The 21,231-nt window shown below is 43.5% G+C and overlaps 1 protein-coding gene across 1 annotated transcript in view; it reads right to left on the reverse strand.

The window, feature by feature from the left end:
* The window catches only part of dpydb (dihydropyrimidine dehydrogenase b), a 131,649-nt gene that overhangs the window by 76,493 nt on the left and 33,925 nt on the right, over positions 1-21,231 (reverse strand). Inside the window, exons 7-10 of the mRNA XM_079876608.1 lie at positions 19,963-20,044; positions 17,722-17,809; positions 6,498-6,605; positions 6,018-6,187 (exon numbers count right to left, since the gene is read on the reverse strand). Coding sequence (XP_079732734.1) covers positions 6,018-6,187; positions 6,498-6,605; positions 17,722-17,809; positions 19,963-20,044 — 448 coding nt within the window. The remainder of the gene's footprint in view (positions 1-6,017; positions 6,188-6,497; positions 6,606-17,721; positions 17,810-19,962; positions 20,045-21,231) is intronic.

A 21,231-nucleotide genomic window follows, 5' to 3' on the forward strand; every position in this document is an offset into this window, starting at 1 on the left:
TGCACCCCTGCATATGAAACGGGGACCACGACACAAAATTGTGTTGGACCCCAAGCCTCGAAAACCTTCCAAGCCACGGCGCTGGAAGTGTAATAAATGTAGGTTGTGTGCCCACTATAAAGTACGCACCCCTGCACATAAGCACTGTTCCCACAGTATCAAGCTACCCCCCAGCTCACGCTGGAAGTGTAATGAATGTAGTGCGTGTGCCCACTATGAAGTACGCACCCCTACACATAAACACTGTCAACACGGTATTAACTCTCCCCCCAGCCAACGCGGGAGAGATAATAAATGTAGATTGTGTACCCAATGTAAAGTACACACCCCTACACTTAAAAACTGTTTCCACATCAGTCCCCTCCCCAGCTCGCACTGGAGATGTGATAAAGGGTGGGCCCGCTGTAAAGTGCGCGCCCCTGCACATGAGTACTGTTCACACAGCATTAAAAGCACAAGACGGCTGGACGGCCGGGTCCCTATCTCACAGCAGCCCGTCTCCAGTCTTCATTCAATCCCTAGCTATGCGGGCCAAGGCCTGAGAGGCTATCCTCTGTATATCAGAATGGGTGTTGAACATTATAAAACGAGGCTGCTCGCTACAGTTTGCTCGCAGACCCCTGCACTTTTCAGTCGTGGTCGAAACGACAGTGAGAAGGGACGTTGCCCACGTTCTTCGCACGAAACTGTTAGAAAAGGGAGCTGTCAAACCAGTTCCCCTTTCACAAAGAGAGTCGGGCTTTTACCTACTTCCTCTTCACAAAGAAGGATGGTGTCCTCAGGCCCATCCTAGACCTCAGACACCTGAACAAAGCACTGATGACGCGTCCGTTCAGGATGCTGGCAACCAAGCAGATCCTCGCACAAATTCGCCCGGGGGATTGGTTTTTCTCAGTGGATCTAAAAGATGCTTATTTTCACATACAAATATCGCCTCATCACAGGCCATTCCTGAGATTCGCCTTCGAGGGGCAGGCTTAACAGTACAAGGTACTACAGTTCGGCCTATCACTAGCACCTCGTACATTTACAAAGTGTATGGACGCAGCACTTAACCCCCTGAGACAGCGGGGAGTGCAAGTGTTAAAGTACATCAACGATTGGCTGATTATAGCTCAATCGGAGGCGCAGTTGATAACTCACAGATCCTGGCTCCTCAGCCATCTAGAATGCCTGGGTCTCAGGATCAACGCTTCCAAGAGCACACTGTCTCCCAGCCAGAGTATATCTTTCCTGGGTACAGTGATAGACTCTATACGAATGAAAGCACGCCATACACCATGAGAAGACGTGCTCACCATTCAACGTCTAGCGGCATCTTTCAAAGCAGGCACCCGCACGCCTCTCAAAAGATTTCAGAGGATGTTGGATCTCATGGCCTCAGCATCATCAGTACTCCAGCTAGGACTACTGCACATGCGTCCTCTTCAGCGCTGGCTAAAACCCCATGTACCAGTTCACGCATGGCGATCTGGCCACTTACTAATCAGAGCGAGCCATGGCTGCATCAAAGCCCTGATTCCCTGGAAAGCGGCCGACTGGTATCAGTCTGGCGTGAGTATGGGTGTGGTTTCAAAGAGAAAAATTATCTCGACAGATGCCTCCGTTGGGGGGCCCTTTACGAGGGCAGGCCCATCTCTGGTCTATGGTCAAGCCCAGAGAAGCGCCTACATATAAACTGTCTAGAGATGAGAGCGGTCGCTCTATCACTGAAAGCTTTTCTACCATATCTAAAAGGCCACCATGTCCTGGTCCGAACGGACAACATGGCAGTGGTGTCTTGCATAAATCGCCAGGGCGGTCTCAGGTCAAACAACCTGCACACCATGGCCAAGAGTCTCATTCAGTGGGATCAGCACAACCTGCGCTTGCTGAGGGCGGTGCATGTGCCAGGCATTCTGAACCAGGGTGCGGATATGCTATCCAGAGACAATGTTCCCCCAGGGGAATGGTCTCCTTACCTTCAGATGGTTCAGCTGATATGGAGCATCTTCGGCGAGGCAGAGGTCGACCTCTTCGCATCAGAAGACAATGCTCGTTACCGAACATTTTTCTCAAAGAGCAAGGACACGCTTGCCCATGACTGGCCGAGCCGTCCGCTATATGCATTTCCTCCAGTCACGATGCTACCACAGGTCATCAAACGGATCAGGGAAAGCAAGTGTGCAGTGCAACTAATAGCCCCTCTCTGGAAGACCCAGTTATGGTTCTCTGAGTTGACACAACTGCTGGAAACAGCCCCATGGCCAATTCCGTTGAGGAGAGATCTCCTCACGCAGACGAACGGGAAAATCTGGCATCCTCGTCCCGATTTGTGGGCCCTTCATGCATGGCCCCTTAACGGGTACCCGGGTGTCTCCCGGATAGGGTGCTAAAAACCATCACTGAAGCGAGAGCGCCCTCAACTAGGCGCCTCTATGCTCAGAAATGGGTGGTGTTCTCTGGCTGGTGCGCAGCACAGAGCCTGGACCCCTACTCATGCGGAGTACCAAGTGTACCCAGTTTTTTTGCAAGAGCTCTTGGACGCGGGTCACACCCCCTCCACGCTCAAAGTATATGTGGCGGCCATAACAGCATCTCACGCTCTTGTGGCCGGACAATCACTAGGAAAGAACGACCTCATTGTGCGCTTCCTTAAAGCAACACCAAGGAATATTTTATAGCTTAAAATAATGTTTCCAAAATTGTTTCAGTGGTTCATCAAGTCGTAACAGAGTGAAAGGCACTTATGCCTCTGCTTTGCGGTCCTTTATCTGCTATAACCTCACTATGCAAGTTTGCCAGATCGGGTCACGTTTCTGTAGTTTTAATGAGACATAAGAAAACTACAAATTTGACTTGCTTTATGTCAAGCGTTACAATAGTCATTATTTTGTTTTTCTTCGTTTCTGATGTCGCAATACATCATACTTTCATAAAATCATGCATCATACTCTACCTTGTCTGTGGACATCGTTCATTTCAAAGCCAGTGCTGGATAAACAGCGGGCGTGCGTGCGACGGTAGGCTGCGGTGGGCTAAATGATTTACGACAGCGATAATGGACAATTCTGCTTCCAACCTGTAGGGCGACCGCAGAGGAAAAGTTCCTTGGTGTTGCTTTAAAGGGGCAAGGAGGCTAAACGCTCCGCGACCCCCCTCTGTGCCTATCTGGGACCTCTCAACGGTCCTGGAAGCATTGAAGGGTGCCCCGTTTGAGATGCTTCGGTCCTGAAGCACCTCTCGCTCAAAACCGCTCTTTTACTGGCACTCGCTTCAGTCAAGAGAGTGGGCGATTTACACACGCTATCAGTGAGCGCGTCCTGCCTTGAGTTTGGGCCTAACGACTCCAGAGCCGTCCTCAAGCCAAGGCATGGTTATATTCCTAAAGTGCTCTTGACTCCGTTCAGAGCACAGGTTATTTCACTAGCAGCTCTTCCCTCACCAGAGGATGAAAGAGACGCAAATTTACTCTGTCCCGTCAGGACTCTCAGAGTTTATCTGGAGCGTTCTTCCTCATTCAGAAAGTCGGAATAGCTTTTTGTATGCTTTGGTGGCCGCACCAAGGGGCTCGACGTCTCAAAGCAGAGATTATCACGCTGGATAGTTGATGCTATTGCGCTGGCTTATGAGTCTAAGGGCCTTAATTGCCCCTTAGGCGTCAGAGCTCATTCCACGAGAGGCAGGGCCTCGTCTTGGGCTTGGTCAAGTGGAAAACCCATTGAAGATATCTGTGCGGCGGCCGGCTGGGCCTCACCGTCCACATTTATGAGGTTTTATAACCTGGAAGTTCCCGCTTTGCAAGCAAGGGTTCTTTCAATACAAAATGTGTAAGCACAAACCCCCTAAGCCTTGGGCCAGATACATATCTGGTCCTGGTTAAACTCAAACTACGGTTCCAATATATATACATTATATATACATTACAATACATATACATTTGGCCCTCATTAGGCCCATTCCTTGTTTTTTCCCTATATGAAGCCCGTCACGGACTGGCTTTATTGGGTTCATACTTTACTCTTTCTTAGCCTCAGGCATCTTGCCTCGGGCTACTGTATGGAGCGAAGTTAAGCACGCACGGCGTTTTTAAGGGGATTCCCATAGCGTAAGCTAGCCTTACGCAATACGAGAGACCTCTCGAAAGGGAACGTCTCGGTTACTAACGTAATCTCGGTTCCCTGAGATGAGGAAACGAGTATTGCGTAACCCGCCGTGCTACTGTGCTGTGATCAGGGGATCACTTCAGTCGATTAAACCTGGAGTTCCTAGGCGAGGAATAGGTGCTTATAGCCATAAGCCACACCCATTCTGGCGGGCTCTGACGTGCCAGGGCGCGAAGTGCCCTGATTGGTTCGCGCGTCTGAGCCGCCTCGCCATAGGTTCGTGCAGTTGCCGCAGCACAGCCAATGACCGCGCTCACCGCTCATCTGTGTATGCTGTGCAGCTGCACTGCGTTTTAAAGATTTGGCCTTAAGCAATACTCGTTCCCTCATCTCAGGGAACCGAGGTTACGTTAGTAACCGAGACGTTTTGTTTATTAAATGTTCTGATCTGCCTTTGCTTTTTATGTTTTATTTATTATACTTAAAATAAATTTGTATATTCGTTTATTTTATTTATTTATTTATTTTTTCACAAATGTATGCCTTTTGGAAGTGCAATTTGGTTACCATATGCAGTTTTAATAAAGTTGAATTAACGTAACCTTCTGTCATTTTTACTCTTCAAAGTGTACACTTGCAGGTGTTTATTATAATTAGGCTAATTTACTGATAGCCCCATTAACTAATAATAAGGATAAACAATATTTAAAAAGTATAGAATTATCTAACATCTGACTAATTAAAAATTAACCTCAAAACATAAAATGCTAAATGGGGGATATCTATAGGCCTTTCTAGCATAAAAACAAACAAAAAAATTGTCAGAACGTCGTCTCTCAGTTGCTGAATGTCGCGCAACAACGTTGCTACAGCCCTGTCGTGTCTTACAATTTTACGTTGTTACAATGTTGCGAGCACGTAGACAGCGACGTTGCCATAGCAGAAATGCAACGTGCCACAGACGATGCCACAATGTAAATGTGTTTGCTGGGAGGTGTCTTTAACATAGACCTGTGTGCTATCCAACCATGGTTTCACATGTTTATTTTTATCTCAGACCTCTCATTCACAAAGATCCACGTTTAACTCCATCTTAGACCATTCCAGATTTTACACTAGATTTCAGTTCAGTTCTCAAAGATATTTAATTCTGAATCTTTTTAGTGTCAGCTTATTCCATTAAGTAAGGCCATTCAATTTTTCTCCGCTGACTTTTATCGCTTTTATTCTGACTGTCTGTTGTGTAATCTACGGCTAGCGGTGTTAACTTTGATATGGTTCCATTTGAAATGATTGATATTTAATGTAACTATTCCACATTACAGACAGAATTTTGCAAAATATCAGTAATAATGAGACGATGGCTTTTGAAACTGGGCTATGTTCTCAATTGAGCTCTAGGAGAAATGTGGATAATGAATATAAATTCACTCATTTTTTAAGTGAAAATCCCTTGAATACATCACATCCATTTGGGAATATTTTTTGTAGGGTTTTATGCAACAGCCTGTCAGGCGCAGCACAAGATAATTTTGAAGGTGAACTGTGTTATTTCTGTCCACGAGCAGCACCAAAATAAATTGAGAAAAAAAATAAGCAAAATATTAATACAAGTAATAAAAATACAAGCAAATAATAATGTCAAACAAAGACAGATTATCTCTTTCTGTAGAGGTACACAGTAAACTGTCAGTCTATCTATTTACTTGTCATCTCAGTCAGCATTAGAGATGGAGAGAGAGATTGCCAAAATTCTAGTGAACCCCCCCCCCCCCCCCCCCCCCCCCATGTCAGAACATGTCAAAATCCACAAAAGATGTAATTTAAGAAGACAAAAAGAGAAAATGTCTTCTTAAGGATGTGGGGTATACAGATGTTCCTTCAATAGGAATTTATCACTGGCTGCAGGTGCTGCTGAACTGATTTTTTTACCTCTTCTGGAACAGCGCGAATGTTGGTAAAGCCCTTTCTAAAGACCACAAAGACTCGTCGAGCTCCACATCGGAGAGCAGAGGTGGCGCAGTCAAACGCTGTGTCTCCTGCGCCTAGGACTATCACATTCCCATGTAGCCTTGGCAGCTGCGAACGGCAATTACACATGCCTGTAAAAAACACGTGCCACAGAAAAAGACACAACAAATAACACAAATTGTAAGTAAAATTCAGTGCACAGAGACTTAACCAATATCAAATACCAGATGACACTAACAGTTTGACCACTGAATCCCACAAATGAAAATTATTCAGGAGAGTCATGTAATAAACACATTTATTTTCTCCCAGTAAGTGTAATATTGTTAAAAGAGAACACAGGAAATAAGTAAAATTACTGTGAAAGGATGGCAACAGGTAGCCGATATACAGTAATTTCACATAATTGTCATGTTAAAAAATGATTTTCTCTTTTGGTACCTATTTTACTGGCCTTTGCAACCAAAGGAAGGAAATCCTTTGATGTGTAGAATCCCTGTTCTATGGTCAAGTCTTCAAAGATCTTGTCCCTGTTTGCTTGTGGAAGACCTGTGCATCATGAAAAAAGAGACAAATTAATAAATTGTGTGTTAAGATGAATACATTTGGAGGCAATGTGTGACAAAGACTTGTTGCTGAAACACTGCTAATAATAAACTTATAAGTAAGTCTGCAGTTATATTCATCCTTACAAAGTATTTTCCCTTAACTTACACCACTATTAGGTTTGCATTTGATTTAATGCTTTCTTTAAAGATACATTATAACATTGGATGTATTGTGAATTTAAAAATTTTAAGCCAAGTGGATTCTGAATGCAACCTTATATATATATATATATATAATTCGGTGGCTAAATTTAATTTCTGCAGATTATTTGCTTTAAATCGAATTTATCATAATCTACCTACCCTCACGTCACTTTTAACTCGACAAAATGAGCTATTATCCGAATTAAAAATGCATGGTTATTACCTGCTCTCTGTAATGTATATTCTTTTATGTTATGTTTTGGTTTCGTTTTCACTGTTTGCTCCATTTCCAGTTGCCTGTGTTCATAATTAGTTTCCTTGGTTGCTAATTAATCCCTCACCTGTTCTGATTACAACCCCTTGTACTTAAGCCCTTGGTTAAGTTTGTTCATTTGTCCAGTATGTGTTTATGTTTTCCCCTGCAAGTTTTTTCTGTTGTGGATTGAATAGAGACTGTTTTTGTCTGATCCCTAGTCTTCGTGCGCATTTCTCCAGCCACTTTGTGACAGAATACTGGACACTCAAATTGAGTATTATACAAATGGTTTACAGGTCGTACAGCTGCTCTGTTTAGAGCAAGGTAATAATATAGAGGACCGCACCAGTGACATTCTAGACCTGGCATGCCTTACTACCTTCCCTGACCACACCTTTTCAAACAAGCCTAAATGAACAGTGTAAGGCACGCCTATCCGGTGTTGGTCCTCGAGATTGTGAAGTGGGTGCGGCTGAACAACAGATCGGCTTACACCATTTTCTCAGCGGAGGACATCATCAACCCAACTCTGGACCCAGAGCCAAACCAGCCGCCTCCCACGCCACACACGGAGCAAACGCCAGAGCCCACCGCAGACGGAGAGCCTGAGCCTGCCGTGATGAACAAGCCAGACAAGAGGACTGAGCCAACCATCGCCTCGGAGCCTGAGCCCCACAGAAAGTCTGACTAGGTGCGTGAGCCGGCAACACATGGGACGTGCATTGCCATGGGACTGCTCGTGGAGTTTGAGGGCATGGAGGAAAGCCCCACCCACAATCCACTCGCTGAGAGTGAGCTGCAGCTGGCCTTTGCATATTATTTTGAGAAATTGGAAGAGGATGTTTCCTGGGTTCTCCCATCCCCACTGGTCCCGCCCAGATTCAAGCCTCCGGTGTCTCCACTGGTTCCGCCCAGCTCTAAGTTCCCACCCAAAAGCCAGCCAGCCTGTCGGCCCCGCCTTCGCTGGTTCCCGTCAGCTCCTCTCTAGTTTTACTCCACTATGCTGTGTGGAATTGCCTTTGGTCTTCTGGTCTCCAGCTCCGCCTAGTCAAGTGGTTCCTCTGGCTCTGCCTCCAGCTGCCGAGCTCATCTCTCCACCTTGGCTCATTGACCTGTCGGCTCCACCTTGGCTCCTCCCTCCTTCGGCTCCACCCAGCTCCCTTGTCCCTCCGGCTTCGCTTTGTCAGACGTCGCCAATTATCCCTCACCTGTTCTGTTTTACCTTGATTACTGCTCCTTTTGTATTTAAGCCATAAGTTAATTTTGTTAATTTATCCGGTATGTGTTTACATTTTCCCCTGTGTAAGGATAAAAATCAACAGACCATTGCTTTACTGTTTCAACCCCCTCCAACGGCCATTTGGAATTCCTAAAGGCAAAAAGGTGCTGATAGTGATCAAGGCCTGTAGGCCAAGATATATCAGGGTTCTATTAATTGTCACACCTTTAGTATGGTAGGGGAAGTTGTAATCTTCTGATTAATAGTAATAGTATGTTTTTATCATCTCATTCATCTGTTTTGTAACTATTTCAAGTGTAACCATAACCAAATACTGGTATTAAACCCTTTCAATTATAAATGATGTGTTAACTAGTTTTGATTCGGCAGTAACTTTGGAGTGCTACCTATTGTGATACAATATTGTCACAAAATAGCAACACTCTTCCACATATTACAGTTATATTACAGTAATTAATTCCATCCATCTATTCTCCAAACCATTTGTCCACTGTAGGGTTGCAGGGATGCTTGAGCCTATCCCAGATTCTCATACCAGTCCATTATAGTAATACATTATATATTATATTATATTATATTAGTACTCTTACATGCTATACAAAAAAAAAAAAACATGAGCACTAATATTCATAGAGCATCTGGCATATTGTAGTAGGGCAAACGACCCATGTTAAAAATTCAGCAAAGTCATGATTTGTTCAGTTTATATCAACACTGTGACAACAAACAATAACGAGTGACTGTAACTATTGAGCATAATCACACTTCAGGAACTGCATATAAATTAATGATCTAATAGAGTTTGTTTGGAATTATGTCCTCCTCAGACATGTAAGGTTAAATAATGAACTAGAGGAATGGCAGACGGCTTCCTTAAGAAACATGTTGATGAGACAAAGGGCAAACAGAAATGGTTCTAAGGGATACTTAACCCCCTGTCATTTCAAATCTGTCTATTAAGCTGGCACTCACCCCAAGGATGTACTGCATGATGGAGGCTATCAATCTCTATCTCATTATGCCCATCATCACGGTTTGAGCGATGAACACCAAGGCCTCATGTGTGATGGGAAGGAAAAGCCATTCTGTGCCTTCAAGCATCAGACGAAAACTTTGTACAGCGAAGCATCAAAGAACAGATTAACATGTACAAACTGCAGGAGGTAACTGTAAGTTAACAGATGCTCCAGGTACAAACATACTGTTGCCTGTACTTCTCTGCAATCATTATAGGCTATTTAAAGTCTGTTCTGAACAACATCAGTGCTTCATACAAGGTTACATAAGGATAACGGTTAAATACACAAAGTTGTGCGGCTAAAAGATGTCTAAAAATGTATTTTTGCTAAGAGCAGTTGTTTCGTTGCAGCATTTGACATATTTTAGATCAAATCAATGTAGAAATTAAATAGTCTGTTCCTGTATGACTGTAATGCATTAGGCAACTGCAAGCAGTAGCTGAAGAGAAATATTGTGATAAACAGACTGGTAATGGTTTTATAGCAAAGGTTAGTACAGAAGTAGACATGGTTCTATAAATGAAATCATACCCTGAATGTGTTTTTTTATCTAAATCTCATTGATCTCTATTCAAATCTGATAACACCTACATTAATTTTCATAAGCATTATTTGAGAACGATCTAATGAGCATCTTCAGTTGAAAAACAAAACATCAGAACAAAGTTCACACATAAATTTGGTTATTTGAGTTGTGACCATAAAACAATATTTGAAATATTTCTGCTTCATTTGAAGTCATAATGTTCCTTTGTTCGTATTTTTTTCAAACTCCCCAATCTTTGATTATTTCCAGGTTTAAACTGGATATATCTGGGAATCAAAATCTCGGTTATTAACGTAACCTTGGTTCCCTGAGAGATAAGGGAACGAGTATTGCATAGCTATAAGCATATTGCTATAAGAATATTGAAGCCTTTATTTTAAAACGCAGTGCAGCTGCATAGCAAGTACAGTGCAGGCTGTCTAAGCGCACTGATTGGCTGGGCTGCGGCAACTGCACGAGCCTATGGCGAAGCAGCAATGATGTGCAAACCTATCAGGGCGTTTCCCGCCTCGCGTGTGCCAAAGCGCGCCAGAATGGGCGTGCCTGCTGACTATATAAATGGCACATTTCACCATAGGAATCAGGTCAAATCGACTGAAGCGACAGCACCTAGATGTGCAGCGTAATAGCACGGCCGGCTACGCAATACTCGTTCCCTTATCTCTCAGGGAACCGAGCTTACGTTAGTAACCGAGTACATTCCCTTATGAGAACGGTTCACTCGTATTGCGTAGCTATACGCTATGGGAACCCATTTTAAAATGCCATGCTATTAGCTGATGACTTTGCTCTGACTACTGCCTGGAGCTGAAATGCCCTTCCAACCCTTTGATGCGGTCACCAAAGCATACAAAGAGCTGTTCCGACTGGCTGAACGGGGCAGAACGCTCTATATAGACTCTGAGAGCCCTGACAGGGCAGAGTAGATTCAAGTCTCTATCGTCTCCCGTCGGGGGAAGAGTCGAGAGCACCTTGGGTACATAACCATGTCTCAGTTTGAGGACGACTCTGGAGTCGTTGGGCCCAAATTCAAGGCAGGAAGCGTTTATGGAGAGCGCTTGTAAATCGCCTACTCACTTGAATAATGCTAGGGCCAGCAGGAGTGTGGTCTTGAGCGAAAGTGGCTTTGAGTCAGCCGACTAAAGTGGCTTGAAAGGGGGTCCCTTGAGAGCACTGAGGACCGTAAATAGGTCCCAAGCGGGGATAGAGGGAGGTTGAGGCGGGTTAAGCCTCCTGGCCCCTTTGAGGAAGCGTACAATCGCTTTTCCCTAAAGATTGGGAAGATTGGCCGCCGCATACACATTGAGCGTGGAGGGGGTCCGGCCCGCGTCCAGCAGCTCTTGGAGAAAGGAAAGTACCAGTGGTACTTCACACGAATATGGGTCTAGGTTCCAAGCTGAGCACCAGCCGGTGAACCCTGACCACTTAAGGGCATAGAGACATCTTGTGGACGGAGCTCTAGCCTCAGCAATAGTGTTTAGGACTCTCTCCAGGAGGTCCCTGGATACCTGTTGAGAGGCCATACGGAGGGCCCACAAGTCGGGACGGGAGTGCCAGATTGCCCTTTTCACCTGCGTGAGGAGGTCCTTCCTCAGCGGAATAGGCCAGGGAGCAGTCTCTAGCAGCTGCATCAACTCGGGGAACTATGTCTGGGTCTGTCAGAGAGGGGCTATTAAGAGGACTGCACACTTGTTCTCCCAGATCCATTCGACATAGTGTCCTGCCAGGTGTGGGAGGAAGGTTTTTAGCTTCTCCGAGCTCGACCAGAGGCCGGAGGCAGGCCTGTCCTCGTACAGAGCCCCCCAACCTAAGCTGGAGGCGTCTGTTGAAATCACCTTCCTCCGTGAGACCAGACCCATGCTTACACCAGACTGGTACCAGCTGGTGTCTTTCCAAGGGGCCAAGGCTTTGATACAGCCGTGGTTTACCCTGATATGTAGGCGGCCGAGCCTCCACGCATGAGCCAGGACTTGGGGTTTCAGCCAGCAATGAAGGGGGCGCATACCCAGTAGGCCTAGCTGGAGTACTGACGATGCAGAGGCCATAAGGCCCAGTGCCCTTTGAAACGTTCTGAGGGGCGTGAGGGAGCCCATTTTGAATGAAGCAGCTAGCTGTTGAATAGAGAGAGCGTGGTCTGGCGTGAGCCAAGCTCTCATCTGAACAGAATCGATAACTGTTCCCAGTTATGTTATAAGCTGGCTGGAGGACAGTACACTCTTGGAGAAGTTTATCCTGAGCCCAAGGCAGAATGAGCCAGTCGTCAAGGTAGTTCAGAATGCGCATTCCCCACTGTCTCAGGGGGAGAGAGCCGCATCCATGCATTTCGTAAACATACGGGGTGCCAGTGACAGTCCGAATGGCAGAACTGTGTATTGATAGGCCTGCCCCTCGAAGGCGAATCTCAAGAATGGCCTGTGATTGGGGGCTATTTGGATGTGAAAGTAAGCATCTTTCAGATCCACTGAGAAAAACCAATCCTTCGGGCGAATTTGCGCAAGGATTTCTTTGGTCGTCCGCATCCTGAATGGCTGTTCCATGAGGGCCTTGTTCAGGTGTCTGAGACCTAGAGGTTCCTTTTTCGGAATGAGGAAACAATGGCTGTAAAAGTCTGACTCGCTCAGTGATCGGGGAACTGTTTGGACAGCCCCTTTCGCTAGTAAATTTGACACTTCGGTGTGGAAGACGTGAGCCATGTAGCTCCTTACCGATGTCTCAACCACAGCCTGAAAGCGCAGGGGTCTGCGAGCGAATTGGAGCTAGTAAACTCGTTTTATTGTGCTCAATACCCATTTTGACACACCGGGGATGGCTTCCCAGGCCTTGGCCTGAGTGACTAGGGGGTTGAATGATGTCTGGGGGCGGGCTGCCGTGTATCAGGGACCCGGCCACCCAGGTGTTTGGAAGAGGAAATTTGCTCTTTTTGTGCTTTATGTGGGTCACTGTTAAAACAGCGTTTGTTTGCAGGGGTGCGTAAATTGAAACGGGCCCGTTGTTTGCAATCAGAACATCTCCATCCGCTTGAACTGAAGAGGGGGCTGGAAAAAGCATGCAAGCTGTTTTTCCGGGTGGTCCGGCCACAGTGAAACCTGGCCCCTTTCTCTTCCTCTCTGCTGGATTAGGGCGGCTTCCGAGGCTCCGGGTTCAGCGTAAGTTTAGGCCGGGGACCCTGGTGCTTTGGACAGGGGAAGCGCTTGGCTGGTTTAAAGCGCTGGCTGGTTTCAGTCACTGGGCGGGGCTGAGAGACCGGCGGTGCTGGTTTGACTGGCTGTTGGGTCGGCGCGTTCTTGGGGCGACCTGAAGCCGAGCTGGAGCGCTTGGGAAGGAAGTGTCGCATGGCCTGCGAAGACTGCAAAACCCTTTACCAACGGGCCGAAGAGACCAGAGGTGGAAACCGGGGAGTCCAGGAAAGCAGTTCTGTCTGCATCTTTAATCTCAGTGAGGTTAAGCCACAGGTGGCGCTCTAACACCACCAGGCTAGCCATGCTCCGTCCAATGGCCTGAGCGGTGGTCTTGGTGGCATGCAGTGCCAGGTCGGTAGCGCTGCGCAAATCCTTGAAGGTCTCGTTTTCTGGTGCAGACTCGTCCAAGGAGCAGAGGAGTTTAGCCTGGAAAACTTGGAGGACCGCCATAGTGTGCAGGGCTGAAGCAGCTTGACCAGCGGAAGCGTAGGCTCGGCCGGCGAGATCTGAAGTCATTCCGCACGGCTTAGAAGGATGTGCCATCTTACACCTCCATCCAACGGCAGTGGGAGGGCAAAGATGTGCAGCCACCGCCTCCTCCAGAGGGGGCAGTTTCTCATACCCCTTTTCCTCTGCGCCGTCAAGTGTTGAGAGCGTTGCTGAGGTTGAAGTACGAAGGCGGGCCGAGTAGGCCGCACACCATCACTCTGTGAGCTCCTCTTGGACCTCGGGGAAAAATGGAGCTGGACGCTGACGAGGGGCCTGTTGGCAAACATGGCTCACTGACAAACTGTCATCAATGTCCTCCACCGATCCGCCGAACGAGACGAGGCCGGCCGCTCGCCTCCGAGCACTCATTCATCCTCTGACCCCGCTGTTTCTTCCTCCGAGGCTCGAGGAGGGCTGGAAACGGGAGGGCGCAAGGGGCGGGGTCGCTCTCTGACGTACAGAGAGCTAGCCGCAAGCGCAAAGCAGTGAGAACAGCCGCCCTGAGTGAGTGCAGCTTCGGCGTGTTCAGGCATGTGCAGGCATGAAAAACAGACTGGGCGGCATTTGAAACAACGCCGTGCTCTTTTTGTGAAAAGGCTTTTTAGAAAGGATACTCTGCCGGATGGCCACAGGGAAACCGCGAACAGCGTTGATGGCGTCGAGTTCAGGGAGCTGAGCAGGAGGACGCCAGTCACTGAGTTGCTGCTGCAGGTCGCTGCGCTCCGTTTCTGGGCTGTTCAACGGCGAGAGAGGCTTCTTGTCTGGAGAAGTCAGTGAAGAGATTAAAGGATTAAATCTATAGAGAAATGGGCCGCTTATATAGTCAGCAGCTACGCCCATTCTGGCGCGTGCGAGGCGGGAAGCGCCCTGATAGGTTCGAGCGTCCTCGCTGCTTTGCCATAGGCTCATGCAGTTGCAGCAGCCCAGCCAATCAGCGCACTTAGACAGCCTACATTGTGCTCGCTCGCGTTTTAAAATAAAGCCTTCAATATATAGGAGTTTTCCCATAGCGTATAGCTACGCAATACAAGTGAACCATTCTCGAAAGGGAACTAATTTAAACCTGTAAATAAGGTCAAGTTAGCACTGTTCTGTTCAGTGTTTTTTTGGGGGATCTTCTTCTAACTCTACTAACAGAATGACCAATGAAAAAAAGCTTTGAGTTTTTAAGTAATGATTTTTGGATTGTACTGTTCTTGGATCAGTGCAAGCACATAAATCGAAGTGTGTGTTGTAGTTTGAACTGGCAGTGACTAACAGCAACACTGAGAAGTAATATACTACAATAAAAAGTAACTAGCTCAATTTTTGGAGTACTGCTATAAATGTAAAGCACAACATATTGATCTCCAATATACTATCTGCAGTTCAACTTTAGTTGAAAAGTAGTTCTTGGACCACTTCCTTCAACAGCTTAAATAACACATGCAGTAAAACGATGCAAAGCAGTTAAAAAGACAGTTTTATCCTTCACAGACAGTGATTGCTTTAAATCCAAAGTTTTCCCCCAGGAGTCCCCGAAGGCACTCCAGGAAGTCCACAGAGAATATGTACCTAAAAAATATAGCATTTGTACATGTACAGTACATAGCATTTCTAACTATGAACTTATTTCTAGCTTTCAAAATAATTATCTTTTAAGCATTACGTAAGGTAGTATTGTTAGTTACAATTAATTAATTATAAAGTGTTACTGAGAAAATCTGTCTTTTTATTTTGAGGGTTGGCTGACAGTCTGGATGAGGGGGTTCTTGAGTCTTTAAAGATTAAAACCCCTCTGCAACATTTTTTATAATCTAAGAAATATTACATTTATTAGGCAACTCTTGCATTTCAGAAGCTTTTTTAAGAAACTCAACTAATGTGACAATATGATATACACACTGACCTTAGTAAGACCTCCTCAGAGTCATATTCATTAGAACCGAACATCTAGACCAATCTGCCTACCCATATGGTCTAGTTTAGATGCTGCATTCATCTTTTTCACTGCTTCAGATAAACCCACATGACTGCTACTAACCTTAAAGCATTCCGGGCTTAATTTCCTCCATTGTGAATGATTTTGTGATGGGTGATACACAGAAAACAATATTTTCAAGGCGACGGTCCAAAAATGTATATTTTGATGATAGCCATTACTGAGACGGAAAGCGTACGACATAGCAATCACATGATAAAATGACAACAACAAAAAAACAGTGTGCGTGGAACATGTCGGTTATTTTTACAGGCCAAAAAGAAACATCCTTATCTGTGTTTTTCAACCATTTCTCTCTCTCAAAGCCAAAGGTACACATTTGCATGTCAATCACTGTAGAGGCTGACTTTAGAGACAACATGAGAGAAGTGGTGAAAAAATATCACAGAGGCGCAAATGTAATCATTTCCTTTGTGATTCCCAGCTTATTGCTGTTGCTTTATGAGAAAAAGAAATCCCAGAGCAGTTCTGAGACTTGCCCGTCTCAATAACAATGAAGCTTAGCTACCAAAAAGTAGCCCTTATTCAAACATAAAAAATTATATGTATTCCTTTTAATTATAAGGAGAAGAAAGAAGCACAAAGTACACAGTCACCCTCGAGGAATGTTTGAATTCTCAAATCAAATCAACACACACAATATTTCCTTACTTTAACAAAAATAGAAGGCAAAATGAATCAACAGACACATTTCTTTCTGCATAAAGAAACCACAAATGCCACAAGTTGGCAAGCATTTAAAGATTAGTTTAAAAAAAGTTGAAATTCTGTCATCGTTTACTCATGTCGATTATAAACCTACTGTATATGACCTGTGTGTGTGTGTGTGTGTGTGTGTGTGTGTGTGTGTGTGTGTGTGTGTGTGTGTAATGTGTGCCCTTGTTTATATTACATTGTCACAAATGTCCCCATAAGAATAGTAAAACCTGAGATCACCTACATTGTGGGGACCAGCCAGTGGTCCCCACTTTTCAAAAGGCTTATAAATCACACAGGATGAGTTGTTTTGAGAAAGTAAAAATGCAGAATGTTTCCTGTGATGGGTAGGTTTAGGGGCAGGGGCAGTGTAAGGGGATAGAATGTACAGTTTGTACGGTATAAAAACCATTACGTCTATGGAGAGTCCCCACAAAGATAGTGAACCAGACGTGTGTGTGTGTGTGTGTGTGTGTGTGTGTGTGTGTGTGTGTGTGTGTGTGTGTGTGTGTGTGTGTGTGTGTGTGTGTGTGTGTGTGTGTGTGTGTGTGTGTGTGTGTGTGTTTTTCATTTTAATTAATTTTCATTATATTGGTGGCTTGGACATTCTTAATGTGGCAATGTAATCGAAGTAGCGACAGATCTTTTCTTACGTATAGTGATGTACGCTTAAGTGAAACGAATAATTGAAAAGAAAAAAATTAAATCGGGGACTTGGTTCAATCAACTGGCTGTTGATTGGATGTAGGTAGATCTAAATGCAAGATTACAGTAGACTGCAAGAAAGGGGCAGGGTTTCAATTTATGAAATAATGGGTGTCACCAGAGAGGAGTTTGATGCGTCACAGGAAGATCAAGTTGTCAAAATGAGGTTTTATTCATGAATTGTTCACAATAAGATCTCTAAAAAAACGTAGAAAATAGATGAAATTCCATTTAATGCGCGTTCAACTGTTGAAAGAAACTCAAACTTACACTGTTTTGACAACGTGAAGGTAAGTAAATAACGGAATTGTTATATTTTTGGTAAACTATGAACCACTTCTTTCATTTTTTAATGATCTCTTTAAGGTTCAATACGGACATCAAGTCTGGATGGAAAAATGAATGTGGCATTTAACAAGGAGGGCAGATGTGTGTGTGTTCATAGGGAAAGACAGAGCGAAGGACACAGAACAGATGGGGAGACGGAGAGAAAGATAGAACACAACACACAGAAGACCGACAGAAAAACGAGACAATGAAACAGGGAGCATTACACAGACAAGCCAGTTAGATATCAAGGGAAATGAGGACAGGGGTTGTGGGTGTCCCTTGAGGGGGGAAAATGAGTTTAACTTCCCTCAATGGCCTTCACTGAAGGAGATCACAATTTTTTTATGCAGAGATTAATTAGTTAATCAACACAGGGTGTCAGCAAGCACATTACAAATGGATGCATAGTTTTGTTCAAATAAAGGAAAAGACACACAAAAGAGGCAAAAGTAACTCTAGAGAAGGACTGACCAATGCCAACGAAGATCACTTGGAAGCCCTCCTCCTTCAGCGAGGTCAGAGTCATTCCGTTCTGCCCCAGCCCCTTATCAAGAACAACCTGTCAGAAAAAAAAAAAAACTGCATCTGTCTCAGCTGTCTCCATCTGTCTGTATTATTCACATAAAGAGGATGTTAGCGTCAATTATTCTACGCTGCTGTGAATTCCAGGACATAATTACATCAATCATCCCACAACCTTTGTGACAGCAGTATACAGACCAGTATAGTTATGATACATTAGTGCAAACAGAGTGATTCTATGGTCACATGTGCCGCTATGTGTTGGGGTACAAATGACAAATAGACCCATGATTCACAAGCTGTGGGTCTCAGGTCTATTCTTAAAGGGTCACAGACTGCAGAGGGAAATAATGCTGAATGCAAAAACTAAAACGTAGCTAACAATATAATCATGTATAGTTAGAAAAGCAAAATATACAGGTTTATCCACTTGGGTTTATCGAACCGGATATAACAGTTCCCTATATTTTGTTGTTGACATCAAAGGCACAGTCCAATCAGATTGTACAGTATTGTACAGCATATTCATCTGTAACTTGGTAGAAGCTTATACTTCATATAAGCTATGCAAGGTAAAGGAAAAGGAATATAGCAATACATAATTTTCCATTCTAATAAGTCAATAGTCAATAGTTTCATGTGCAAATATTTAAAATAAATGAAAAACAATTAAATTTCCAATATTGGCAGAAATACACAAAAAAAAAGTTTGAGGTCGGTAAGATTTTTGTAATGTTTTTGAAAGAAGTCTCATTCTCACAAAGGCTGCATTTATTTGATCAAAAAAGACAGTAAAACAGTAATATTGTGAAATATTATTAGTTTAAAATAATTGTTTTTATTTTAACATATTTTAAAATGTAATTTATTCCTGTGATGGCAGAGCTGATTTTCAGCATCATTTCTCCAGTCTTCAGTGTCACATGATCCTTCAGAAATATTATTCTAATATGTTGAATTACTGCTCAATAAACATTTCTTATTAATTATCATTGTTAAAAAAACAGTTGTGTTATTAATATTTTGGCGTAAAACTGTGATACATTTTTTTTCCCCATTATTCTTTAATGAATAAAAAGTTCAAAAGAACAACATTAATCTGAAACAGAAATAACATAAAGCATGGTCTTTACTGTCACTTTTGATCAACTGAATGCATCCTTGTTAAATAAAAGTATTAATTTCTTTGAAAGAAAAACAAATTCTTACTGACCCCAAACTTTTGAACAGTAGTGTATATCCAACACTATCTCACAACCAATTCCTACGAATTTGTACAAGTACGAGGTGGCTAATTCATTCAAATTCGTACGACCTCACTCGTACGAATTCGTACAATTTGTCTAAACCCCAGTGATGGCTAGGTTTAGGGGCGGGGTCAGGGGTAGGTCATTCGTACAAATTCATATGAATTGGGCAACTCGTAAAATACGACTGAGGTCGTATGAATTCGTACGAATTAGCCACCTCGTAAAATACGTACGAATTGCCGTGAGATCGGGTTGGCATATCCAATATCAACTGATATGGTAGTGACTTGTCATGCATCCCTAAATCAAATACACAATAATTGTAGCATATTGTTAAGCCTATGCAGTTAATAGTAATATTAGTACATTTCAGTGCTCGATTGTAAAGATGACTTGTGGGGGTTGTGAACTTGGAGGTATTTCTTGGGTAGGATGTGATTATAAGTCTGTTTAGTGGCAAGGGAACTGAAGAATTTAAAGTTTTGTATATAGTGGAATATGGTGGAATCCTCATCAGAGGCTAAAATGATTGAGGCAATGAAGATAGAATTTCTTTGCTGAAAATGAATAAAGTGTTGATGTAAACGTCAGCTCATGGGAGTCAGTGAACTCCTTACCTAGCCTTAACCAACCTTCATTGAGTTTGAGAAACCCTGTACCCTCACCCTCCCTCCCTCTCCAGCTCTCTCTCAACTCAAGACTAAAATCAAATTAATCATGGTCAGGTGATCTGGATGAGGACTATCGATTGCCATTTCTCACCATCACAGCTCTCAGGCAATGGACAGATGGATGTCTTTGCTACTTGCCTCACTAATGTGGCTTTTAATTGTGTTTTGTTAGCTTGCTTTTGTCCCTGCACGGTTATTAATGTCAGTGACATTTGGCTGTTGATGGGTTGGAAGGATTTGACATCCTGCCATGTCTCTCTCACTGGTACCTTTACGCCAAGATCCTTCATCAGATCAATCTCAAACTGCACCACCTCGTAGGGCAAACGGAACTGAGGAATTTCAGCAGTGCTGTGAACAAAAACAGGGAGACACACAAAACATCTTTTATTATTTACAATTGTTTCTTTGTGGCATTATATTTATTTAGTCACTAAGGATGCTCTGATCAATCAGTCTACTAAGCTCTGTTTTACTTTGTCGAATTGACAGCAGTCTTTCTATATCATGTTTGTGCCAACTCTCATTGAAAATGAATAATGTCCAGTTGCTTTGGCACTGTGCAAATCGATGTCCGCATGAACACCCCATGATGCATGTGAGAGGTATGGCGAATATGACAAGCTCGGCAGCATTTCAGTCTCTATCGGGCGTGAGTAAAATAGTAATAACGGGGATTACAAGGTGGTGTATAATTCAGACTTCTTCAGTAAATAACCTTTAGGAGAAAAAGGCACCTGTTCAAACCGCACATGTGATCTCTCTGCACTCAAGTGTGTGTTCCCCTCATTAAAGCTCCAGGAGGAACGTAATATTACCAAAACACACACACACGCAAAAAGAAAAGACAGGTTATTTATAAATATAATAATAAATAATAATGTCCGGTATTGTATGTTGATATACACTACTGTTCAAAATTGATGGTGTCGGTCTCTTAAGCTCACCAAGGCTGCATTTATTTGATCAAAAATACAGTAAAACAGCAATATTGTGATTTAAAACAACTGTTTTTTTATTTTAATATATTTTAAAATGTAATTTATTCCTGTGATAGCAAAGTTGAATTTTCAGCATCATTACTCCAGTCTTCAGTGTCACATGATCCTTCAGAAATCATACTAACATGCTGATTTGCTGCTCAAGGAACTATCAATGTTGAGAACAATTCTGCCGCTTAATATGTTTGTAGAAAATATGATATTTTTCAGGATTCTATGATGAATAGAACATTCAAAAGAACAGCATTTATTTGAAATGAAAAAAGTTTTACTGTCACTTTTGATTAATTGAATTCTTCCTGAATAAATGTTTTAATTTCTTTTAAATCTTTCTGACCCCAAACTTTTGAATGCTAGTGCAAATATCTCATATTGAGAAACAAGCCTAATAATAATAAACAAATAAATCAAATGAATTATAAACAAAACTATTACATTTAATTACATCTGTGTAGTATTTACAGCCGGTTTGCCTATCCTTAATATACTATTAATAATATAAATGATATCCTAGTACTAGTAACATACTAGTTATAC

This window comes from Squalius cephalus, assembly GCF_949319135.1.
Source record: "Squalius cephalus genome assembly, chromosome: 7".
Taxonomy (NCBI): domain Eukaryota; kingdom Metazoa; phylum Chordata; class Actinopteri; order Cypriniformes; family Leuciscidae; genus Squalius; species Squalius cephalus.